Source organism: Poeciliopsis prolifica, unplaced genomic scaffold (genome assembly GCF_027474105.1).
Source record: "Poeciliopsis prolifica strain line A6 unplaced genomic scaffold, Auburn_PproV2 SCAFFOLD002, whole genome shotgun sequence".
Classification (NCBI taxonomy): domain Eukaryota; kingdom Metazoa; phylum Chordata; class Actinopteri; order Cyprinodontiformes; family Poeciliidae; genus Poeciliopsis; species Poeciliopsis prolifica.
The window spans coordinates 7,150,558-7,173,453 of NW_026562377.1; the positions used below are offsets into that span (position 1 = coordinate 7,150,558).

General features: G+C 38.0%; 2 protein-coding genes and 1 long non-coding RNA gene across 5 annotated transcripts; all 3 read left to right on the top strand.

Moving 5' to 3' along the window:
* Positions 1-7,779: 7,779 nt before the first annotated feature.
* On the top strand, positions 7,780-14,649 carry ifi44g (interferon induced protein 44g). 3 transcript variants are annotated; one of them, XM_055048885.1, is made up of 8 exons: positions 7,780-8,288; positions 10,155-10,321; positions 10,807-10,867; positions 10,948-11,146; positions 12,224-12,370; positions 12,505-12,676; positions 12,889-12,989; positions 13,927-14,649. In XM_055048885.1, the coding sequence occupies exons 1-8, from the start codon at positions 8,260-8,262 to the stop codon at positions 14,116-14,118; spliced, it is 1,068 nt and encodes a 355-aa protein (XP_054904860.1). In that variant the 5' UTR covers positions 7,780-8,259; the 3' UTR covers positions 14,119-14,649. The 3 variants fall into 3 exon arrangements, with proteins under 3 accessions (XP_054904860.1, XP_054904851.1, XP_054904870.1); XM_055048876.1 differs by having other exon boundaries at positions 7,781-8,288; positions 12,218-12,370; XM_055048895.1 differs by having other exon boundaries at positions 7,781-8,288; positions 10,816-10,867; positions 12,218-12,370.
* An 893-nt stretch (positions 14,650-15,542) lies between these two features.
* Positions 15,543-16,534, top strand: LOC129371992 (uncharacterized). The gene is made up of 3 exons (XR_008607217.1): positions 15,543-15,762; positions 15,851-15,968; positions 16,049-16,534. It is a non-coding gene; the product is annotated as an uncharacterized LOC129371992 (long non-coding RNA).
* A 2,365-nt stretch (positions 16,535-18,899) lies between these two features.
* LOC129371932 (tubulin alpha-1B chain-like) lies at positions 18,900-21,710 on the top strand. Its single transcript, XM_055048818.1, has 4 exons — positions 18,900-19,028; positions 19,667-19,889; positions 20,006-20,154; positions 20,248-21,710. Exons 1-4 carry the CDS (start codon positions 19,026-19,028, stop codon positions 21,226-21,228), a joined length of 1,356 nt encoding a protein of 451 aa, XP_054904793.1. The 5' UTR covers positions 18,900-19,025; the 3' UTR covers positions 21,229-21,710.
* The last annotated feature ends 1,186 nt before the right edge of the window (positions 21,711-22,896 follow it).

Below are 22,896 nucleotides of genomic sequence, written 5' to 3' on the forward strand. Positions count from 1 at the left end.
GGAGAGTATGAAAAACCCCGCAGTCAGCTGGTTCAGACCGGTTTGTTGCTCCCTTTTCCTTCCCCTTCTTTTGCGATTTTTTGTAACCTCTGGCTTACTTGCTTTATCACATTTCCCCTCCTGTTTTTTTGTTCCTCTCCTATTTCTGTTCACTTTTACCCCGTTTTATTCTTGTAAGCTCCCTTCCTCGCTACAAAGTCAAAAGAAACTAGAATATACAGCCTTTACATGACTAAATAAATTAATATTTTGACATGAGATAAAATTCTTCCTGTTGAACATTTCCAAAAATAAAAACCTAACTTAATACATCTTTAATTCCTTTATTAGTATAAGAAACCATTGACATAAATATTGATTAAATCTTCTTGTTGGACTGCTACTTGAGCTGGTTCACTGACAGGAGTCAAAGCATCCATAAATCACAAAGAAACGTATTTGTGTGGTAATTTGTATTCAGTATGAGTCATTGTCATCAGGTTAGTGAACCAGCACGGCTGCATGCAAGGTGACGGTTAACTAATCAGATGTTGGGGTTAATATGACAAGATTCAAAGAGTCTCAATTATTTCATAAGGGACTGGAAGTGATATATTATTTCTAATACATAATAAATTAATTATTAATAACTTCAAAATGTAGTTACTGAACGGCAGCATTAAACTATCTACTCATTAAAATTATTAGATTATGTTAGATAAATATGCATTGTGTTTTTTACAGTGTTATTTAGATTAATTGTCTTTTTCTTAAGTTTGGTTCTTAATTCTTCACTAAGCTAAAATCAGCTATGTACAATTTTGAAGATTTAAAATATGGCAAACTTTTTTATTTATATCTGGTATTCCTTATTTTTCAAAACCAGCCAGCTTTGCATACAGATTATTCATTGATATTCTGACTTTTCTTAATAGAAAGCAACAACAATGATCTACTTAACATTTTTTCTGCATGGTTTGTTCAAATGCAGATCTGTTTGTTTGCATGAAATTACCTTATAAAGTGTTTTCTGCATATTATTGGCGTAAAATATCCTTTCCAAATGGCTATTTTCAAAAGGTTAGCATGTTATTTCTGTTACGTTGTGCACAAACAAGCAGCTCCAGTGACAGACAGCAGATTATTTTACTAAATGAGGCAAACTTGTGAAATATTTACTCATTTAAAACATGTCAAATAGAGAATAAATAAATAATAAGAAATAAATAAATCAAAGTAATAATGAAATGTAACATGGGTTTCATATGCAGTTCAAAAGGGAGCAGGGGGAAACCAAAGCTTATTAAATCCGACCCTGATTGTCTTACTTACAGCCGCTGGCATGCAGCAGTTTATCCGTCACTCTCTGGGACACTCAGTACACGACAAGAACTTTATGTTCAACTCCTGATGATCCTTCCCTAATTTTCCACCTGAAAGATTATCACTTGGCTGATAGGTTGTTCTTTTCATGGACTAAAGAGCATCCCTTTCCACTATGACCCACAAGACTCTGAGTTTGGTGACATGTGTTTTTAGTTTTAGTTTTTCAGCTAAAGCATTCTGGTGGATTTAAATAAATCTGTTCCTTCCTATTCTACTCACTCATAATAAAGGTTATTCAAGGACAGAAACAAACAAGCTAACAGTTCTGCTTGAAAAGGTTTTCATGTATTTTAAAACCAAAAACACTATAAACAAGAAGGCTACATTACAATCAAAAACCGTGAACCTGGGCTAATTACCTAGCAAAGGTACATTAGCATCTAGCTACCAGTCGGCTAACAGAAGGCAATGAAGATGTCTGCTTGACAGAAAAGTGTTGTGAGAATAAAAACTAGCCACAAAAACATTTTCTACAAAAAATGTTTCATCATTAATCCCAAATTAAACCACAATTTGTTTCTATTTTCAAAATTAATCTTCTATTACAAACAACACAAAAGGAAATTTGTTGTCCATTGTGAAAATTTTATGCAGATTTTCCATAAGAACTGACAGAAAAACTCCTAAAATGATCATTTCTTCTTGTGTCCCCAGTCAAAATCATTTCCTTTTTGATTTTCTAAGAGCCACAGGTTGCATATCATATTCTACCAACAGAAATTAAACCTCTGATGCGGAAAAACCTGCTCTTTTACTGCTGTCAGCTGTTGAACCTCGAGGGCTCTACGCGCTAACAACACGTGCTATTTGTCCAAACACAGAAGATAATAAATTTCCACATGAGATATGCCTACAGTGACACACAAGGTGTTTCAGTTTAATTCATTGGGAAGAATACTCTGTCTCCTTATGAAACAGAAAAATTATTTACTGTCTCACAATTTAAATGTTCCAACTGTCAGTAGGTTTGAGTAACATTCAAGAGACAAAACAACCCTCTGGATTCGGGTCAGATTTCAGCTGAAAACAAACACTCTGACTAGATGTTGAATAACAATATGGCTCACACTTACAATAATAACTAAACTGTATGAACTTTCAAAATGTATCCCCACTGAGTGAAAGTTAAAATTCACCATGTAAGGTGAGACTACAAGTGGCCTGCAGGGTTTTGTTTACTCATATTCATTATTCAAGGGCCTGACGAGAGAACGGAGTACGTTTACTTGATGTTTTTACTGAGAGACATGGACCCACTTTTCAGACTGGATATTGTTTGAGTGTAATTTAATGAAAAATTCTTACTTTTTACACAACAACATAACTTTTCCTCTCTCACATGACTTTTGGAAACCCATTAAAGGGGTATAAATCCCTTCAAGCAACAGCAAACAAGTCTGAGCCAAACACACAGTCACGCTGACATCTGCAGAGGCCCTCAGGAAACGCTCCAACTCTGCTGCTTTATTCTGAGATTCATAAAACATCAAACTTGCAGAAGAAGAAGTTCCCCTTTGTGTGTTGTCAGCTGACGGGCAACTTCAGGCTGTTTGCTTTTTATGCTTACTTGAAGAAAATTTATTTGAGATATGAAACTGCAAACATTTTGAGTTATCCCTCTTTGCTTCCAGGGAGCCAGACTCTTCTTCAGTCTGTCAAAAAAATGTTCTCCAGGTTTTCAAAACATCTTTTTAAAGTGGACTTATCATGCAAAATTCACATTTTACACATTTGCTATTCTTCCATTTGGGCATCAACTGCTTCTAAAAAACATCCAGTAAGTTAATGTTTTGTGGCGTTTGGAAAACAAGCCATTTCAAAAACCTCCCTGTTGTTTATTTATTACCTAGCAACCCCAACCGAGCCCAGTCAGTTACCTAGCAACTTCAGAGTGCTGACCAAGCATTCTGAAGTTCCAGAATGTTTGGTCAGCACTTCGACCGGCAGATCATTTCAATTATAACAAGACATTTTTCCAATGTTGTAAATGAAATAGTCATCAATGCAAAGGAATTACTGACTTAAAACAAGCTTCTATTTCTAGCTGAAAAGCAACGTGTTAGTTTTGTCTTATTTCAAATATACTGAGGTATTTTCACTAGAAACTGGACCTAAAATACTTTCCAAGATTTTGTGTTTTTGTAGTGTAGCAACAAGGCAATTCTCACTTTGTGGGATAATTGATAAATACTTAAAGAAATAATCAGATGAAAGAAGATCCACCTTTGTGGTTTTGCAGAGCTGTCGCTTTAAAAAACCTGCAGAACTCCTGAAGTGAGCTGCTTTAACGATTACAAGAACATGTCTGAGTTCAGTTCCTTGAAAGCAAAATTAAAGAAAAACTGCCATCTTATAATTGGTGAAAGCAAACTCATAAAATGCGATGGATAACTTTTTATCTGAGTTTTGTTGAAATTTCTGGTTAATTTTCACCTATGAATCTACTTCTTTGTTTGATTCCTTGATCGGATACATCTGTTGCTCCTCTGGCTGTGAAGTAAACAGCATTAGAGCAGCGGCGTCTGTTTGTGAGTTGTTATTCTGAGAGCCCTAGCCATGGCTCCGACCTGTTCCATCCAGATCTCCGCAGCGCTTTTATTTTCACCCTCGCTGCACTTCGGGTTACCGGGGCCACTGGCAAGCTTTCAGTCAGACAGAGAGAGAACTTGAGTCAATGTGTGTCATCTAATGTGGCTGGTCGGGATGCAGTGTAGGGCTGAAGGTGTGTGGGGGAGGTTCTGCTTTAGAAACAGACTGCTGTGTCACACGGCTGAATAGCCGGGATGACTCCCTGTTTAGACCTTCACCCTCCTCCTCCTCTCTCTCCATGGATATTGTTAGCGGCTGCTGAGTCAAAGCTGCCTAAACCGGCTGAACTCCTCAGATGATGAAGACGAGCTGCTGGAAACGTGTTAGCCATCCGCCGATCACTGACGCTCCTATGAAACTGAGAAATTACCAGAGTAAACAGGTAAACAGAGTGACCTCTGCCCTAATGGTTATGTAACTGCTGGCTGACATTTGGCGGTGAATTTCCTGGCCTATTTCGTAATTTGGATCACACATTGACAGAACGTGGCTGGAGGGTCAATATGGAACATCTCTGTTTCGATCTTAGTATCTTTAAATAAAACTTCATCAAATAATTCATTTAAACTGGGAGGATCCAAAGGTCATTTGAGGAACTTGGAATAATTGACTAGAGGTCAGTGATATGGACTTAAAAGGGAAAATTTATGCTTTACAAATTTTTGAACTTTTGTGTTTCTACTGCTTCTAAAAACGGCCCAAACTCTTAAGACATAAACACTAATTAAATTTAACAGAACGCAAATGTGTAAATGTCCACGGTTTAATTTTTATTCATGAAAATGTTAAAACAAAACAAGCAGCTCCTCTTTGTGCCGTTGAGAAAATTATCACATCAGCTAAAAAAACTCAAACCACATCAGAAACCTTAATGGTAAACATGCTAAATGCGTGTAAGGTGAACATTACACGCATTTATAAACACCTGAATTCAATGTTCAGGTTGCAGCTCGATGAAATCATGACCTTGTTGTTGGCGCATTGGGGTGTTTGCGAAACAACCTCTTCCATCCACAGATAACAGGCTGCAGACGCTGCCTTTGCATAATTGGCACTTGTACCAACTTAAAATGACACTGAGTCACGACCACAAGGCTGGAGGCTGAATTTCAGTTTGAGGCGAGGACCTCGAATGACGAAGCAGCTCCAAACTCAATGTTGACTTCTTTGAGGCTTTAGGAACAAAGACACAACCACTTTAGATTTTTATTTCACAAACAAGGTCTTGAAATACTTCTGAACTAGAACCCAATGAAAGTTTGGGTTTCAGTTCATATCTGCTGACAAAGCAGAAGTTCATCATGACCTCAGTCAGGGTCAAACAAATCATAACAGCCAAGACTTTAGAGATGACCCCGAAAAGGATTTTCTTTCTGCAAATGGTTCTTAGTTTCAGTGTGGCCGTCTGCACTTGTTTCCGATCAGCACCAGAGCTCATAAAAACGATAGAGACAATCATAAAATGTAGGTCTTCCAACATTTTACAGACATTACCAGAGCAAATCTGTTAATAGCTGGAGCTGCATAACAATAAAGGAATAATCATCAAACTTTTAGCATAGTTTTAAATAACTACCGTAATCTTAAAGTAGAGCATCTACCTGCTGCTATTTGTTTATTTATAATACAGAAATTATGTAAAATCTATGCTACTAATTACAAGTACAAGTTTCATTCCATTCAACTGCCTGTTTTGGAAATTTATATTTTATATATATTTCAACCCATTTAAATTTTTAATGCATGAAACAATGTGAAAATCCATTGTGAATGTTTCCAACCTGAACTATTTTGGAATAAAACTCTAATTTTTTCTTGTTTGTTTGTATTTTGAACTGACGTCTTCTGGGTAGAAGCCGTCATTAAACCTCTTTTATTAAAGCATTTTGAAAACATTTCTGTGCAATACTCCAGCAAGAACATGTCAAACTCCCCCATAACACCACAAATAAAACATGTCCTGTTTGAAACTGAGGACTAATTTTATGGATCAGACCGAGCTTATGGGTGAAATAAGTGAAGCTTCAGGACAAACACACACACAATGAAAGTTTCTTTCCCAAGGTCTACCAGTCAGCACCAACATTAGCAGATGGACATGCAGTATAGAATATCCTGAGGTTATTAAAAGCTGCTGATTGATGAAGGTGAGAGTGCAGCAGGGCAGACTGTAGTGGAAGAAAATTTCTCTTATTTGGTAACAAGGCCGTCCTGAAAAGAGTAAAAAAAAAAAAATAATAAACGCACAAGTTGACCCCTGCTGTTAATCAGCAGGTAAAGCTCATTGGCTTCAAATTTGAACCTGGAGCGCCCTCTAGCGGATTTAAACATTCAAAGTTGTTTGCTTTCTAAGTTTATAATTTGTAATATTTTCACTAAAACGTGAGCATATTATTTTGCGGAAGACAATGATGAATGTAAATGTTCATCATTTTTCACCCTTTTTTCGAGTTTTAATTAAGGAAATCAAACTATTATTACCCACTATTTTCAACACAACAAACAAAAAAGCTGTGAACAGATATGACTAATGCAGGTCATTGGTTGTTTTAACTTACCATAATGTCTCTAATATCTGCTTTCTGTCTTTTTGTACGAGGCATTTTTCATAGAAGTGTGTTCTGTTCCTCGTTTTTTTTTTTTTTTTTTTTGTCTATTTGTAAATAAACGTTTTCTCAATAAAAAAAAGTTGTCTAATTTCTTCTAACAATATTAGATCCAGGAAACTATTGACAAACAGGGATAAAACAGCCTGCTCATCAAGTTTGTTGCCATAATAAGCATGAGGTGTAAAATGGGTTAATTCTCCTTAACTCTAGAAGTTAAGGTGAATTAATTCCCGAAACAAATATGCATATTCTGTAAATATCTGAAATATTCGCTGCAATGGACCGAACGGTTCGCTCAGTTCTCCATAGCACCCCCTGCTGTCAAGGAGGGGAAATGTCTAATTCTGAACCTTGAATATAATATCGCCCATTTAAAACATTAAATGATATTAAAAGGAACTCTGATTCTGATTCGAAAGTGTAACTTAGACTACATTTACACTGCAGCCTGAAGTGAAATCAGACTTCTTTTTTTTTGGCGTGGCCCTTCACACTTCCAAATATATGCGACAAACATGATCTCCAGTTTTAACCGCAAACGACCTGAAAATGTCCCGCATGCGCAGTAGATGGCTCAAAAACCAGAGCCCGTGCTCACTGTTTAGCCAACCGTCATTTTAAAAAAAGAAGAAGTGCTCTGTGTTTACGGAAGTAAATGCTAATGATGGGGCATATCTTACGATTTTGAGGTTGTCGACCTGAACCAGTACATTAACAAACTTAGTCCACATTAAGGTTGTTGTTGTTTTTCTTCCCGCTTGTGTTTATCAGTAGGCAGAATAGTGACGTATGTCGACGTTTATCAATCACGTTCAGGTCACATAAAAATATCTCACATCGACTTTCCGACCACGTGTCCAAGTCGCCTGGGTCGATCTGTGTTGCTCAGACTGTCATTAGACTTTCAGATACGGGTCGCATTAAGGCAAAAACAAATCGAGATCGGGTCACTTCATGCCGCAGGGGCTAAGCTAAGGGCAAGACAAGAAACACGGCCGAGTGGAGGATGAGCGATCACAACAAATTTCAAGCCTGAAAACATGAAGCTTTAACGGACCGAATGTTCTGATCTTTGTGTGGGAAATGTTTGCGTGTTCCTTGTTGCTATGGGAACGACCCAAAGCGCTAGCTAAGAATAAGAGTGGTTTTAAATTAATAAATTAAATTAAATGTTTTTTCGGTATTATTTTCCCTTTACAGTCGCGTACTGCACTAAATTAATAACCCCCACATCTTCAGGATTTATTTTGTGAACGGCGATGCTCTACCGCGGATGGCATGTAAAGGAATCGCCGACTTTTGCCCTTCAGCGTTGTGCGCATGCGAGAGACTTCCGGGTGTAAACAAAAACATGCAACAGCTTCCGTTTGACCAGAGAGGCCAGTAGTGGGACGATTTTATGCAAACTAATGCCGAATTAAAAGAATTGCACAATGTCCGAATTCACACAGAATCATAAACATAGATTTTCAAATAACATATTTGGGAAATTAAAGTTAAAAAAAAAGTTAATTTGGGGATGAGTTTCACTTTAAGAACAAACGTCTGTGTAAATGGATTGCTTGCTCCTCCACTCAGCTGTGTGGGTTTATGAAATTCTCGGTTTCACTTTCGTTTCTTGGTTAAACGGAGAAATTTAAGTTTCGTCTGTCAACTCATCTGCTGAGCTCTGCGACGTCTGCTCCCAAAGGCCACTATGGAGAAAAAAAGCGAAGACAAACCCAGGTATACAGAGTTTCTGTTGCAAGAAGTACATGAATAATTTGATTTACTTGCTTTAACATTTCTGCAGGAAGCTTCTGCACTTTTTGACCTACTTGGCTTGATGGGTTTCTGTAAAAACTGGGTGTGGAAGTGACAGCAGAAAAGATCCTTATAAACGATCTAGAATATGTTGGAAAAGTTCATTTATTTTAGTAATTCGATTAAAAAAAGTGAAATTGAGACGTGTTAACTTATGAGTTTATGGCTTACAGAAAAATAACAAAAACTGCAGTTTCTCAAACGGTGCAATGTAAAACTATTAGTCTTAATTAAGACATTATGTTGTAATTAACATAAAAAAAATTGTTGGAAGACTGCTGGCTTGACAGTTTCTCTTTAGCAGCAGTACACAGAGTTCTGTATCCAATAATAATGGAAAATTTAAATTGTGTTAAAGTGATCATAACTGACTCGTTTATTTAAATGCATGTATGTGCCAACAGATATAAGCACCACCAATCAGAATTTTATGCACTTTTGTTTACGTTAAAGTAACTAATATTGTAGCAATAGTTAAAAACCCAGCAGGATGAGGAGACAACACAGAAAGGATAACAGCCAGGATTGATGAGCCTTGAAAGGAAAATCCTGGGAATAAACACAGTGAGAGTAAATTAACAATGTGACACAGCTGTGTTCATTAAAAGGAAACGCTTTCATAAACAAATCAGGAATAAGGAGCTATAAAATACAAACCCATGGACAGCAGAAACAGGCAGCATAAATTACAACAAAGCAAATGAACTTATTACCTGAAGCATTTTAATATATTCTTGATCAAATCAAATTGGGAACGTCCTACTACTTCTTACTCCTCTGCACTCAAAATGTGACTGGGCTAAGTTAATATTTACCAGATAAAATACTACTAGCCTAATCATAATAAGTGACTGTGTGTAGTTTGGTATGTTATGTTGATTTTATAAAAAATATAATTCATCAATTGAATTTTACTTTTTGTATAAAAAGTAAAATTATGCTTTTTATAAAAGTAATTATGCTATCAGCGTAATTATATTTTATCAGTAAGGTAAACAATATTGAATAATATAATTTTACTGTATGATAGTGTCTTAATTTTGCACTTCTGCTCCAGGAATTGCCCCACACAGACGTAATTAAATCAATTATTTTTGCTTAAAGTTAAATTCCTTCAACATCCATTCAATTATATGAACTGTCACTTTGTTGCCATAATTTATAGTCAATCAAATCAATCAAATTTAACTTGTATAGTACATTTCAGCAACAAGGCATTTCAAAGTGTTTAACATCATATAAAATATAAAGCAGGCAATTGTCACACTTTTCTAAATTCACATGGATACAAATTTCTGCATGGTTATAGGTTTTTACATTAGGTGGCCAAAATTATAAAAATATAGAATAATAAAGGTGTCAATGCACAGCATCATGCTTTTTTCAATAGTTAGAAAAACTAGTTATTTTCCATCCCATGTTTTCTGGTCTCTCTTTGTTGAGTTCAGATTACTTACGTTTGCTCTGAAGCTTGACATGTATTTTATTAATCCTAGTAGGTCGTCAACATTGTGAGCCCAGTTCTATTGAGTAGCGTAATGTTTTGTGCTCTTGCACACAGCCATGCCTTTATGGAAGCTCCTTTTTAAATACATTTGCAAATTATTGTACTTCCAATTCATATTTCGTATTCTGACCTACTTAAAGGAGAGGATGGGAAATTACATTTTTTGTCAAAAACATGGTTTTTGACAAAAGTTTGGGTTGAACTACTCAAGAAGTCTAGATTTTAGAAATTTGTTGTTTTGTTTTTCAGTGTATAGTCTGACACATATTTTCTTTCTTTAGTGTGGGTTTCTCGTTTGGAAGTGCCATCAGCTCCTCCTCCTTTGTACCTCTAAGCAATCCTTCGCCTCCTCCTTTTACTTTGACCTCATCCAGCTTCACTCTTTCCAATCAGTTACAAAATGACAGCACGAAAGAGAAAAAGAAGGAAAAACCTGTAGGAATCCCAGGTAAACTACTAGCTGCTATAAAGTTTAAAAAACACAACTCTACCACTAAATTTACAGATTTATGTTAAAATCTGCTTCACTTTCTTGGGTTTTTATGGACGGTAAACACAACTCCTAGAAACCAAATATTGTATATGTGCTTTGGAAATAAACCGAAGTTATTTGCTAAAGCTTTTGAGTAAATGTGCAGTTTTTGGTTTTTAAGTTTCTTTGATTTAAAACCCTCTCAATCAAAGTCAACTGAAAGTTTGAGAAAACAGTGAAGATAAAAAACATGATATTTAGCCTGTTTCAAGTTTGACAAAGCTAAAATAACAACATATACAAGAAGTTAAAGTTCATTAAAGAAGCATTATCATATCTTGACATGGTCATTTGTTTACACACTTTTGCAGCTTTTGAAATATTAGATATCACATTTACTTTTATGTATTTTTAGGACAGCTATGATTGAACTGGTAGTTAATGATTTTTAACTGATTAAGTTTTCACAGGATTTCAGTCAAAGCTGGAATCTCAGTGGAGAGATGTTCAGTGGACCGAAGAGTGAGTACATTTATTCTCCATTTTCCAGCAGATGAATGTTGATTCAATCTTCTTCTGATCCTTTCATCTTTAAATTAAAGGCAAAAGAAAAGCCTGATGAAGGCTGTTAGCTCCTACAAGCCCAGCTGTAAGGATATGCCTCAGGCCCGGGTTCTCCTCCTCGGACCGGTTCGTTCTGGAAAGTCCAGTTTCATCAGTTCAGTCCAGTCTGTGTTTAATGGGAGAGTGACGAACCGTGCCATGGTGGGCTCCTCCTTCAACACCAGCTTCACTAAGAAGGTAACGGTTGATCAGCAGCGAACACTTCCTCACGCCTGATGAACACAGTGCTGATAAAATAGAAGATGTATCTTTTTAAAAAATTTAAACCATGAATCTTTTTGTACTTTGTGTTGTTCCATGACACGTTACACCTCCACATTCAAAGTCTGCCTCAATTAGTCTCTTCCACCTCCCCATTGTTTTGGTTCATTGAACAAGTGACACATTTGTGTTGAAAATGTTTTTTAAAGGAGAGTTATTCTGGTAAATTAACATTTTGCTCATTTTTGTTCTTCCATTTGGGTCTCAACTGTTTCTAAAAACAACCCAAGCTGTTTGAAAAAAACATACAGGTGCTTTTTAGGAAAAAGTTGGTATTTTCTTGTTGTCAGGAAAACTACCCAGTTCAAAAACCTTCTAACTGTAACGTCACAAATCAGCAGGCGCTGCCCCATTACCTAGCAACCCAAGCAAAGCCCAGCTCGTCACCACCAACCCAAGCAGAGCTTCAGGACGTTTGGTCAGCTGGTTTTACCGCTGTATGGGCTGTACAATGGCTGCTGGAAAAGACGAGTGTTTTTGTTGTCAACTTACCATCTAAAAACCACCTGCTGCATTCTTGTTGGCTGTGCCGGAGGCTCCACTTTTGCTTTCCAACGATGTACAGTTGTATAATTATGCATCGGGTTGCAGCCATTTCAACGTTGAGTTGGGGGCGTGGCCAGCAGCAGCTTATTCGGATTTAAAGTGACAGGAGGAACTGAAAGAACTCAAAGAGACAGAACTAAAATTTCAGTATCCAAGAATGGTTGTTTGGAAAAAAAAAATGTGATGAACATGCTCTGTATCGCTGTCTTAACGTGTTCAAGGAAGCTTAATGCAGTGACTTTAAACAAAGCAACCGGTTTTCTTTCTGCTGTCCACAACATTCAACTCTCCACTCTGCAGATCGAAGGCCTTTATTTCTCACTTATTTTCATAAATGCAGGTTTATTTATTTATTTATTCATTTTAATTTGTCCCTCCTCTCTCTTGTGGACAAGTTTTGCTCATTAGCTTTACATAATTAACTTTGACCAATTTTGTCAGCTACAGTCCTTCAACATCCGTGGTCAGAAGGGGGAGGACAACACTGGACTGGTGCTGTGTGACATCATGGGCCTCGGCGACGGAGAGACGACCGGGTTGACTCTACACGACATCCTGTCTGTGATTAAAGGCCATGTTCCTGAAGGGCACAAGGTGGGAGGATTATATCTGATTTTTAAAAATCTTCTGAACACATATTTCTCACACTTACAGGGGAGACTCTTTGTATATTCTTTCCATCACAGTTTAATGTTTGAAGCTTGATCTTTGAACTTGCCTGTCCTCAGTTCAGTCCGGATCAACCAGTTGGCACAGAAACGGCGGGGTACATGAAGACGCCCAGCCTCAGGGACAGAATCCACTGTGTGGCCTTTGTGGTGGACGCCTCAAAAATCTCATCCTACCACAAAGGCTTCGGCTCCACCTTCAAACAGCTGCGAGAGTACATCAGCGAGCTGGGTGAGCAAACGCAGACAGACACAAAGGAGGCATAAATAATGTAAGTTAATCACTGTTTTGCATGTAGCTTTAATAGGTAAATTGCTTTCTTAGTCTCATTTTCTGCAAGTTGAATCAATGTACAAGAATGCATAATTTTATCAGGCATTTTCCCCCCAAAGTTAGGATTTTAAATTACCTTATTGAATTATTATTATTTTTGTTTGTTTTAGGGGTTCACCAAGTGGCTCTGCTGACCCACGTTGACCAAATTTGTCCAGAGACGGCTAAAGATGTGAGCAATGTTTACAAGAGCCTGAGCGTTCGAGAGACGGTGGGTGGAAAAGTGTCATCTAAAGTCGGCTTTTACACTTTCTCTTAGCTCGTTGGTCCAAATGAGGCCCGAATTTTTGGATTTTTATGAGTGTAAGCAATAGGGCTGGACAAGAAATCCATAGCAACACATATCACAATAAATTTGGATCAATCTGAATAATCAATACTTTCATTGAACTCTGATCCAGAACTGCACTGCATTCTGGGAGAGTTAGACAAAAGTAGGAAAGATTAGCCGCTCAAGCTGTCAAGGCCGGATAAGAAAGATTACTGGCATCAACTAACGCTCACTATTTGGTTACCTAGCAACGACTTGTCGAGTAAGGTGTGGTTACCTAGCAACGACCTGTTGAGTAACTGGCGCAGCAGCAGTTTATGGTTTTGCCACTGTGGCTCATAACGGCTTAAAAATAAATAATGGCTTTGAGGGAAAACTGGATACAACAAGGAAGGTTGCATTGCCAGATTTTTATTGCTTATAAAGACTTTTTATTATTTCAGATATTTGAAACAGAAAACTAATTGGTAATTATCTCTGAACTGATATAAAATGCTTATATTTAGATTTTTTTCAACCATATAGTCCAGCCAAAATAAACAATATTAAAATATTATAAAGTTATAGTAAATTTTGTTTAGAGTTATTGGCTAGGGGATGTATTAAACTTACAATTCACCAATTGATACCTGCTGATTTTCAGGACTACCAATTAATGTATTGCAGTTTGCATTAGTAAAATAATTTTACGTTTGAAGTTAAGGAACCAAAAGTGGCTCCAACCCAGGGACCCACATCTTTCTATGTTATTTTTTATTTTAATTAAGTTTTTATCCAATAAATAACAAAAGTTGTGCTAAGTTTATTACGTTTAATTTCAGACAGCTTTTGTGTTTGCTTTATTTTGGACTGAAATGTAAGAGTTGTGTGTCTTCAGATGAACAAAGCCGGAGCTCTTCTGGGCATGTCCACCTCCTACATCGTTCCAGTGAAGAATTACGTATCAGAACTGGACGTGGACGTGAACACTGACGTGCTTCTGCTCAGCGCCGTTGACCACATCCTGCAGTACGTCGACATGTATATTCAGGACTACGTTCCTCGGCACACAGGGCCAAAGATAATCTGATGCTCTTCAAACATGTTTTCATTTGAATGTTTTTTATGGTTTTGAAAACTAGCTGTAAGAAAAGTTGACTTGTAATAATAGTAATTTCTATTGAACAGACTTACTAACTTACCAGCAGGTAAACTTTTTGATAAAAAACAAACCAGCTGCCAGAATACTTACTGTTTAGCAATAACTTGAACAGATTTCTATTTTGGTATCAGAAAGTTTCAGCAAAAGTTCTGTAAGTGTACTAAGCTATTTCAGTTTCTATGAATTGTTACAATAAGTCTGGATTTGGTAGGATAAAAGCAAATCTGATATGAGGACTTAAGGGGAATAAACGCTGCAGCAAACTTTCAAGCAAGTTATCTATTTTTCCAAGCTTTAACAGCTAACTGAGTGGACTTATTGTTTTGTGTTGTCTACTAAACAACTTTTGAAATTGCACAACTGTTTGAATAATTTTGTGAATGATGATGTTTGGCAGATGCCAAAACCAGTTGTGGTCTGAAGAAAATGGAAATAAAGATAAACAGATTTCAGTTTCAATTACTTTGTTACTATGTTCAATTTTCTTTCTTCCTAAAATGCTTTCGGTGAATAAATTCATTTTAGGGCGAAACCTCCAGACAAAATTTGGCCTCAGCTCCAGTTATTAAAGCTCTGTTACCCCCAAAGCTGAACATTTGATCTATTGACTTATAGTTGCATAAATTAATCAAAAAATAAAGAAAAACATATTTCAAAAAGCTTCATAGTACATTTTAATGAGAAATCTATGAATAAACACCTTTAAAATATGGATCAAAAATATATGGAAAGTGAAGAGTTTTAAATGGGCATATTTAAATAATTCTTTTATAAGCCATTGTCATTTGGCATTCTTCCCTCTCCTTAAGAGGTTGGGCATTTGGAGTAGCAGATTAGAATTAAGTTTTGAAAATGTGCATTTTTCTAAGAACAATCCAGTATACTCCTAATATAGTTTTACACAAAAATACATAAAACATATATGAACAATAATAGAAATTTTTTTCTGCTGTTTCTCTAAATTATTCTAAAACTGTATTAGATTGTGTACATTTTCAAAGCTTAGAAATACTTTCTCCTGTCCTTTATTGTAAACCAAATATACAATTTTATTGTTTCTCTAAATGCTATAAAATTATATTAGGGATGGACCATGGATAAAATATATAGTGCAGTTAACATGAGTTTTATTAAATGTTCAGATTTGGGGTGTTTTGTTCCTTTTCGCAATTGGGCTGGTTTTACGGGTTTTACTTTGAGTTTGGACTGAAAGCTGCCAAATCTGGTAACTGCCGAACGGCGCCATGTTTGTTTTAATGAGCGCGTTGTGAGCGTGAGGCGCATGCGCCACGCTGGATAGAAATATGACGCCGTTTCTACGTGAGAGTTTAAAAAGACCCAGTTCGCGCCAGGCCACACGGTGACACCAAACCAGCGTTTTGATATTCATCCACCTGGAACCCGGATTTAAAAATGGCCTTTTCCGAACTCCCAAGACGCCCAGCCTGAAAGACTAAACACTTGTAGAGTCACCTGAAATCGTCTCCGTGTTGATTGGGCCTGCCAGTCTGGCCTTAACGTGATAGGGTGGAGCGAGACCGCCATGTTTGAAATCGCTGCGTTTGTTGTTTGGTAAGATATTTTTCGAAATCCTTATTCGAAGTTGTTTCTTTTTTCCCCTGATTAAGTTATGGAAGCCATTTTTAATGTGTTTGAACAGAGCAGCACAGGACCGACCGACCGTGGCGTCTCAGCGGTGGTTTGTTTGGCTGCTGATGTGGAAGTGGACGAGTCGGCCGTGGGACCGCCATGTTTGAAATCGCTGCGTTTAATACAACGTAAGTTGTATTGCAAAAACCTCTATTGACCCATAATTTTCTATTGACAATTATGGTCAAAACCCTTTTTTGACCAGCAGATTGCATGGAGTCGTTACTTGCAGCATTCACTCCTCCTGAGCAGCAGGGGGCGACTGGAAGCCGCTTGTGTTGAGTTGGTGACTTTACAGTAGTCCCTCATACTGAGCACGCATGTAGCAACAGTGGAGAGGGAGAACTCCCCTCAAACGGGAAGAAACCTCCAGCAGAACCAGAACTGGGCTCAGTACCAGCAGCCATCTGCCCTGACTGACTGGAGCTGAGAGAAGACGGAGCAGAAACACAGAGCAACTGTTCAGGAGAACTTACTACGTTCATGGAAACGTTGACAGCAGAAGACGGAGAAGGGTCGGATGATGGTCATGTCAGCCAATGTCCTCCTCCAGGAAGGAACCACAGCCAATCGGAACGCCCGACCAGGTGTAGCGTCTATGGAGGGAAAAAAAAAATCTGTGTTTATGACAATACTATCCATTCATTTAAACGTGATATTCTCCTACACAATGTCCAGTTTGACCCTAAATGTAATAAAGCTTTCTAATTCAGATTGTACAATGTCAGTCAGTAAGTAAAGCAACATGAATAAACCAACAGAACCAAGTTGACTCAAGAGATCCATTTTAGACCAGTTAGTACAGTGAGGTCTTGGGTTTAACATCAGAGCGCCGTAACGGTTTCTGGTTTTCTTTTTCCCCTCCGTGGGCTGCCACCTTATCGTGGTGGAGGGGTTTGAGTATCCCAGTGATCCTAGGAGGCATCAGAGGCTTCATGCCTTTGACATCTCCGTTTGCCACAATCTGTGGCAATCGGTGAGGGATCGGACCAAGAGCAGCCCAAAGATTGCTTAGACAGCTTTCCGGTTTAAGACTGGAACTATAGATGGAAGTCAGGGTCTCACCCAGTGTTTTATTAACCTGGAGGGTCACCAGTCAGCACCTGTCAGCAGCAACAGTCGTACTTTATCCTCAGATTGTTTTTTTTTTTTTAAGGATAATTCCCAGGTATTGGAGAAGATGACCACACCTCTTGTTGGTCTGTCATAATAATTCCTAAATGAATTGCATAATGAATTAAAATGAACTCAATTTCCATTTGCATGATTTATTTTTTCTTTCTACCAAAAACGAGATGAATAGTTTTGGTCTCAACTAAACCTTTTTTTTAAAGGACAATTTTGTTTACAGAGACTTCAAAATTCATTTGTTTTATTTCTGTTTTTATTTTTCATATTTAAAATATCTTCCAGTGTTAGGTGTTTATTAGAATTTAAAGTTTGAGAATATGTTCATTCTTTGTTTTGCCATAATATTTGAAAACGACTTCAAAAGAATATTATGGTTTATTGCAATAAATTTTGGGATAGTTTATCATTCAGTAAAATTGTCTTGTCGATCATACATTTTGCTGGGCAATAAGTTATTACAATAAGCCAAAATATTCTTTTAATACAATTTTCAACTAATATTATGGCAATTTAAAAAAATGCATGAACACATTGTCAAATATCAAACTTTAAATTCTAATGAACATTTAAAACTGGAAGTTGAAGAAGTTTTAAATATCCAAACTAAATGGAACGGAAATTTAAAACATAAAAAAATAATCTAATGAATTGTCCTTCAAAAAATGGCTAATTGAGACTGAAAGATTTGATTCAGTTTTTGGTAGAGACAATAAATCACACAAATGGAAATTGAGCTTGTTTTAATTTATTGATTAATTTATTTTTATGATGGGTTTACATGTGGCTGTAAATATTTTATTTTAGGTTATCAGTGTTTTACTTCCTGTTAGGACCAGAAGAAGAGGATGTCTTCCTGCTGGTGCTCCTCGCAGCAGCTTCTTTGGGTTTTTATTTTCCATTTCTACAACAAAGAGTCTGCTGAAAATGATTCATTTCTGAGTTTCAGTTTTTAAAATTTTGTACTGTGAGCAGCGGGAGAGTTAAACAGTGTGGCGCAGCGACTCTGGTACTGACTGGTTCGCTCCAGCATCTCTACAACTCGCTCAGCTGAGGTGCCGCTGCTGGAGGAAGATTTGAGATCAGACAACCTGAAAATAAAGATCAGAAAGAAGAAAATGTGTTGATGTGACCATGCTTCAGACCCATCTGAATGGCTGAACTACATCTAAATCCATTCTGGTTCCCTTCAGCTCCTGGGTTTTGCATGCCCATTTTTATTTTATTTTTTTTTACAGAGATGTTCTCAAAACCTGCCAATCTGTTGAAATAAAAATTAATAAAACCAGAAAATCTCAGATGTTTCTCTGAATGTGGAGATTTAACATGAAGACTGTACTTGTTGCTCCATCCACCTGTCATTCATTCATCCATCCATTTATTTTTTTATTTATCATCCATCTTTTAAATTGAACAACAAGGCAGGGAAGGAAGCCAGTAAAGTTGCTTTTAGCTCACTAGATACTTTAAAAATATAAAAAAAGATTAGAAAAATGCAGCACCCAATGTCTCAAAGTTGGTTTTGATTTTTTTTCTTCAGGAAATAAGTGGTTTTAACGTTAATGAGAGCTATAGTGAAGAAGTATTCTGTATTTTTAAGACGTGTTTTAATCAGTCATCTGGAATTTGACCGTTATTTTAATCTGTGCATTATTAGACTGGCACATTACCGCCACCTACTGGATTGTATTGGGGCGTACAGGCAATGCAGTGGGGGCGAAACCATCTGGAACATATGTAGGGGGGATTCATGCAACTTTATTATTCATTCATAATGAATCTACCGCGGTCACTGATAATATTTGCTTAACTTTATAAATATTGTTTGTCATACTAAATGTGTACTAGTTGTAATAAAGACGTAAAATTTAAGCTTTATACAATCCCTAAGCTGTCACACAATGGTATGACCCGACCAACATAAGCGCGACCCGGCCAACATAAGCGCCAAACCGCTACCAACTAACGGTTCTGGTGTTGGAGATTCCCCGAAGGTTCCTCGTCTGGAAATCGCTCATTGCTTTTTGCTTTGTCCTCGCACATCCGGAAAAGAGAAAATGGTAAGAATAATTAAACTTTTGTTTAGTTATTCATTTTCCTTTTTTCACAGGAAGGGAAATGAAAACTGCGATTTTAGCTCTCAAAATGTTCACGCTCATTTGAACATGGTGATATTTATTATCCACGGCATTATGAGAAAATATTTTAAATCCTGGTGTATAAATGTATCTAAAATGGTCTGAGACTTTGTTTTTTAAACGGTGTTTAAACGGTGCTCAGACCAACCGCTAACTGCTGCAGTTACCTGTCAGTTGACAGTTAGCCAAATTAAAGGACTTTGGCGCGCATTTAGTATTTGCTCAGATTATTTTCTTCGGGATATCCTGATGTTTTGGGAGTAAAACAAATTTCACTTTTAGAAAAACTTGTCTTTTGACTCCGGCCTTTTCTCTTCTTTTTTTTTTTTCTTTTTGCCGTGTTGAGTTAGAAGTTTCTTCAACTGATATAAACTAATATAACGGCTCATTCGTCTTTCAAGGCAAACGGTTTGGTTCTGCTAACAGGCAATTTAAAATTAATTTCTTAACTCTCTTACAGCCACAGTTTGGACGAAGAGCTTCATTTTACTTCTCTATCAGTGTAACTGGCATGATTCATCTGTGTCCCATATTAAAATGAATCTTTTGTTCCTGTCCAGCGTGAGTGTATTTCCATCCATATTGGTCAGGCCGGATGCCAGATTGGCAATGCATGCTGGGAGCTGTATTGCCTGGAACATGGCATCCAGCCGGACGGTCTGATGCCGAGTGACAAGACCGCAGGAAGAGGAGACGATTCCTTCAACACCTTCTTCAGTGAGACCGGTTCTGGAAAGCATGTCCCCCGGGCCGTGTATGTGGACCTGGAGCCCACTGTCATTGGTAAGTCTCACCTCTTGCTGGAGAGCATTGAATGAAGCAATTGACTTCAAGGATTTGAATATGTGTTCATTAAAGTTTATTTAATGTGTGACTATATATTTTCCATCCCTCCATAGATGAGGTGCGCACTGGGACCTACCACCAGCTATTCCACCCTGAGCAGCTGATCAGTGGTAAGGAGGACGCTGCCAACAATTATGCGCGTGGGCACTACACCATCGGAAAGGAGATCATCGATCCTGTGTTGGATAGGATTCGCAAACTGGTAAGATCATGGAATGAAGTCAATTTCAAATCATCGGAAAAGACGAAGTAAATTTGTGTGATGTGGATTCTGACAACCCTTCTCTGTTTCCAGGCTGACCAGTGTAATGGCCTTCAGGGCTTCCTGGTTTTCCACAGCTTTGGTGGAGGCACTGGTTCTGGCTTCACCTCCCTCCTGATGGAGCGCCTGTCTGTCGACTACGGCAAGAAATCCAAGCTGGAGTTCTCTGTCTACCCGGCTCCGCAGGTGTCCACAGCCGTGGTGGAGCCTTACAACTCCATCCTGACCACCCACACCACCCTGGAGCACTCAGACTGCGCCTTCATGGTGGACAACGAGGCCATCTACGACATCTGCTGTCGGAACCTGGACATTGAGCGCCCCACCTACACCAACCTGAACAGACTGATGAGTCAGATCGTGTCCTCCATCACGGCTTCTCTTCGTTTCGATGGCGCGCTCAACGTGGATCTGACCGAGTTCCAGACCAACTTGGTGCCTTATCCACGTATCCACTTCCCTCTGGTCACTTATGCCCCTGTCATCTCTGCTGAGAAGGCTTACCACGAGCAGCTGACCGTAGCTGAAATCACCAACGCTTGCTTTGAGCCAGCCAATCAGATGGTGAAATGCGACCCTCGCCACGGCAAGTACATGGCCTGCTGCCTTTTGTACCGTGGAGATGTGGTGCCCAAAGACGTCAACGCTGCCATCGCCAACATCAAAACCAAGCGCACCATCCAGTTTGTGGACTGGTGCCCCACTGGTTTCAAGGTGGGCATCAACTACCAGCCTCCCACTGTGGTTCCTGGTGGAGACATGGCCAAGGTCCAGAGGGCTGTGTGCATGTTGAGCAACACCACGGCCATCGCAGAGGCCTGGGCTCGGCTCGACCACAAGTTTGATCTGATGTACGCCAAGCGTGCCTTCGTTCATTGGTATGTGGGTGAGGGCATGGAGGAGGGAGAGTTCTCTGAGGCCAGGGAGGACATGGCTGCATTGGAGAAGGATTATGAAGAGGTCGGAACAGATTCCATTGAAGGAGAGGGAGAGGAAGAAGGAGGAGAATATTAAAATGGCCACCTGAAACTAGTTCTGTGCTTTCAGTCTTTCTTGGTCTGTTCTGATGTTTTTCCGACTTTTCTTTCAAGAACTTTGAGTTAACGTTTTATAGAGCACAGCCAACTTTGTCGGTGGCAAGGTATTGTTTAGGATTGGAATATACCTACTTGTTTTTAACTTTACATTCCTATTTCTAGATAGAAACCCATTGTATCTTTGTTGTTTAATCAATACATGTCTGTGAATGAATAGGAAAAGACCTTAAGTCTTTACTAACATTACTATCAGTAGTAATGTCAATTCTCTGTCTTGCCTTATTGGATTTAATGTGTTAAAATAGTTGAAAAGCCAATTCTTGTTTTGGCAAATATTTGAATAGTTGCCCTGTGCTTGTTACCAGGGATCGGTTGTAATTCTTTAGAACATGCAGTGTTTATATTGTGAATTGGAAATATGTTGTGTAATTTGTTCAACAATAAAAACTAAAAACTGGATATTTAAGTTGGCTTCTTTATTTAGCTCTTTAAACAACAGAGTAAATAAAAAATATAAACATTTCCATACTGAAAATGTTTCAGTTGCTTTAAAAACGGAAGAGTAAAAAAATAAGACCTGGTTTATCTCATGGTGAAATTCTCATAAATTAAACTGCTATAGATTCCTTTAACCTTTAATGCAAATTAGTATGTTACTGATTTACATATTAAATCAATATCTTACTGATTTAATATGTAAAACAGGGTTGAAGCCCTGTTTTTAAAATAGGTTAAAACCCGGCCTGTTCTAACTTTATGCTAAGTTAAAACAGGCCAGGTTTTACCGTCATCTCTGCAGCCTCTTGGTTTCAAGAGGGGATGACACACAAACACTCATGGGATTCGTTTTTCCATCACATGCATGTGCAACCACTGAAATAGACATGAAAAGATTTTTTTTGTGTTTCCATAATCATTTGGGAAAATTCTGAGATCAATTTCAAGAGTTTTCAGATAATGGGACAAACCTCATTGGATCAGAGCAACAGTTAAAAATCTCTTTCCCACCTGGAAACTTCGAGCATGTGAATGTTTACACTCAACGGCAACAAACAAGTTCAGCACATGCCTGACTTGTTCTGGAAGACATGGGTTAATGGATACTTACCTCAGTTGTTTCAGAGTGAAATGCACTGAGTTTTAGAGCGCCATGATGAGCGCCATGATGAGCGCTATGAGGCCTCATCATGGAACTCATTGTAATCATCATGCCCTCGTGTTTGCTTGAAATAAGAAAACTAAATGAAAATCACAAGTGAAAGTTTGGCAAAATGAAAAACAGAAATAGATTATTTCTCACCACCTTGTTTAAACAGACAAGAGGAACTCTTCCTGCTGCTGCTGTTAAGGATATGAGCTGCTGGCTGGAGCTGCTCTCTGCACCAAGGTCTCAGACATGCTGACAATAAGGTGCTTCAAGAGTTTTACATATCACGGGCTTTTATTATGAATCAAGGGTAAAAATTTATTATTTTAAACGCTCTCTGAATGACCTTGTAATATAAAAAAGGTTCAGTTTTAGTACAAAACAGGTTGTGAAAAAACGGCTTTGCACTTTGAGAAACACCAATGCAGAGAACAATCAGAGCGTTTATGAATGTTGGTCCAGTTTTCTCCATTAAACTGAAAACACACAACACTGCAG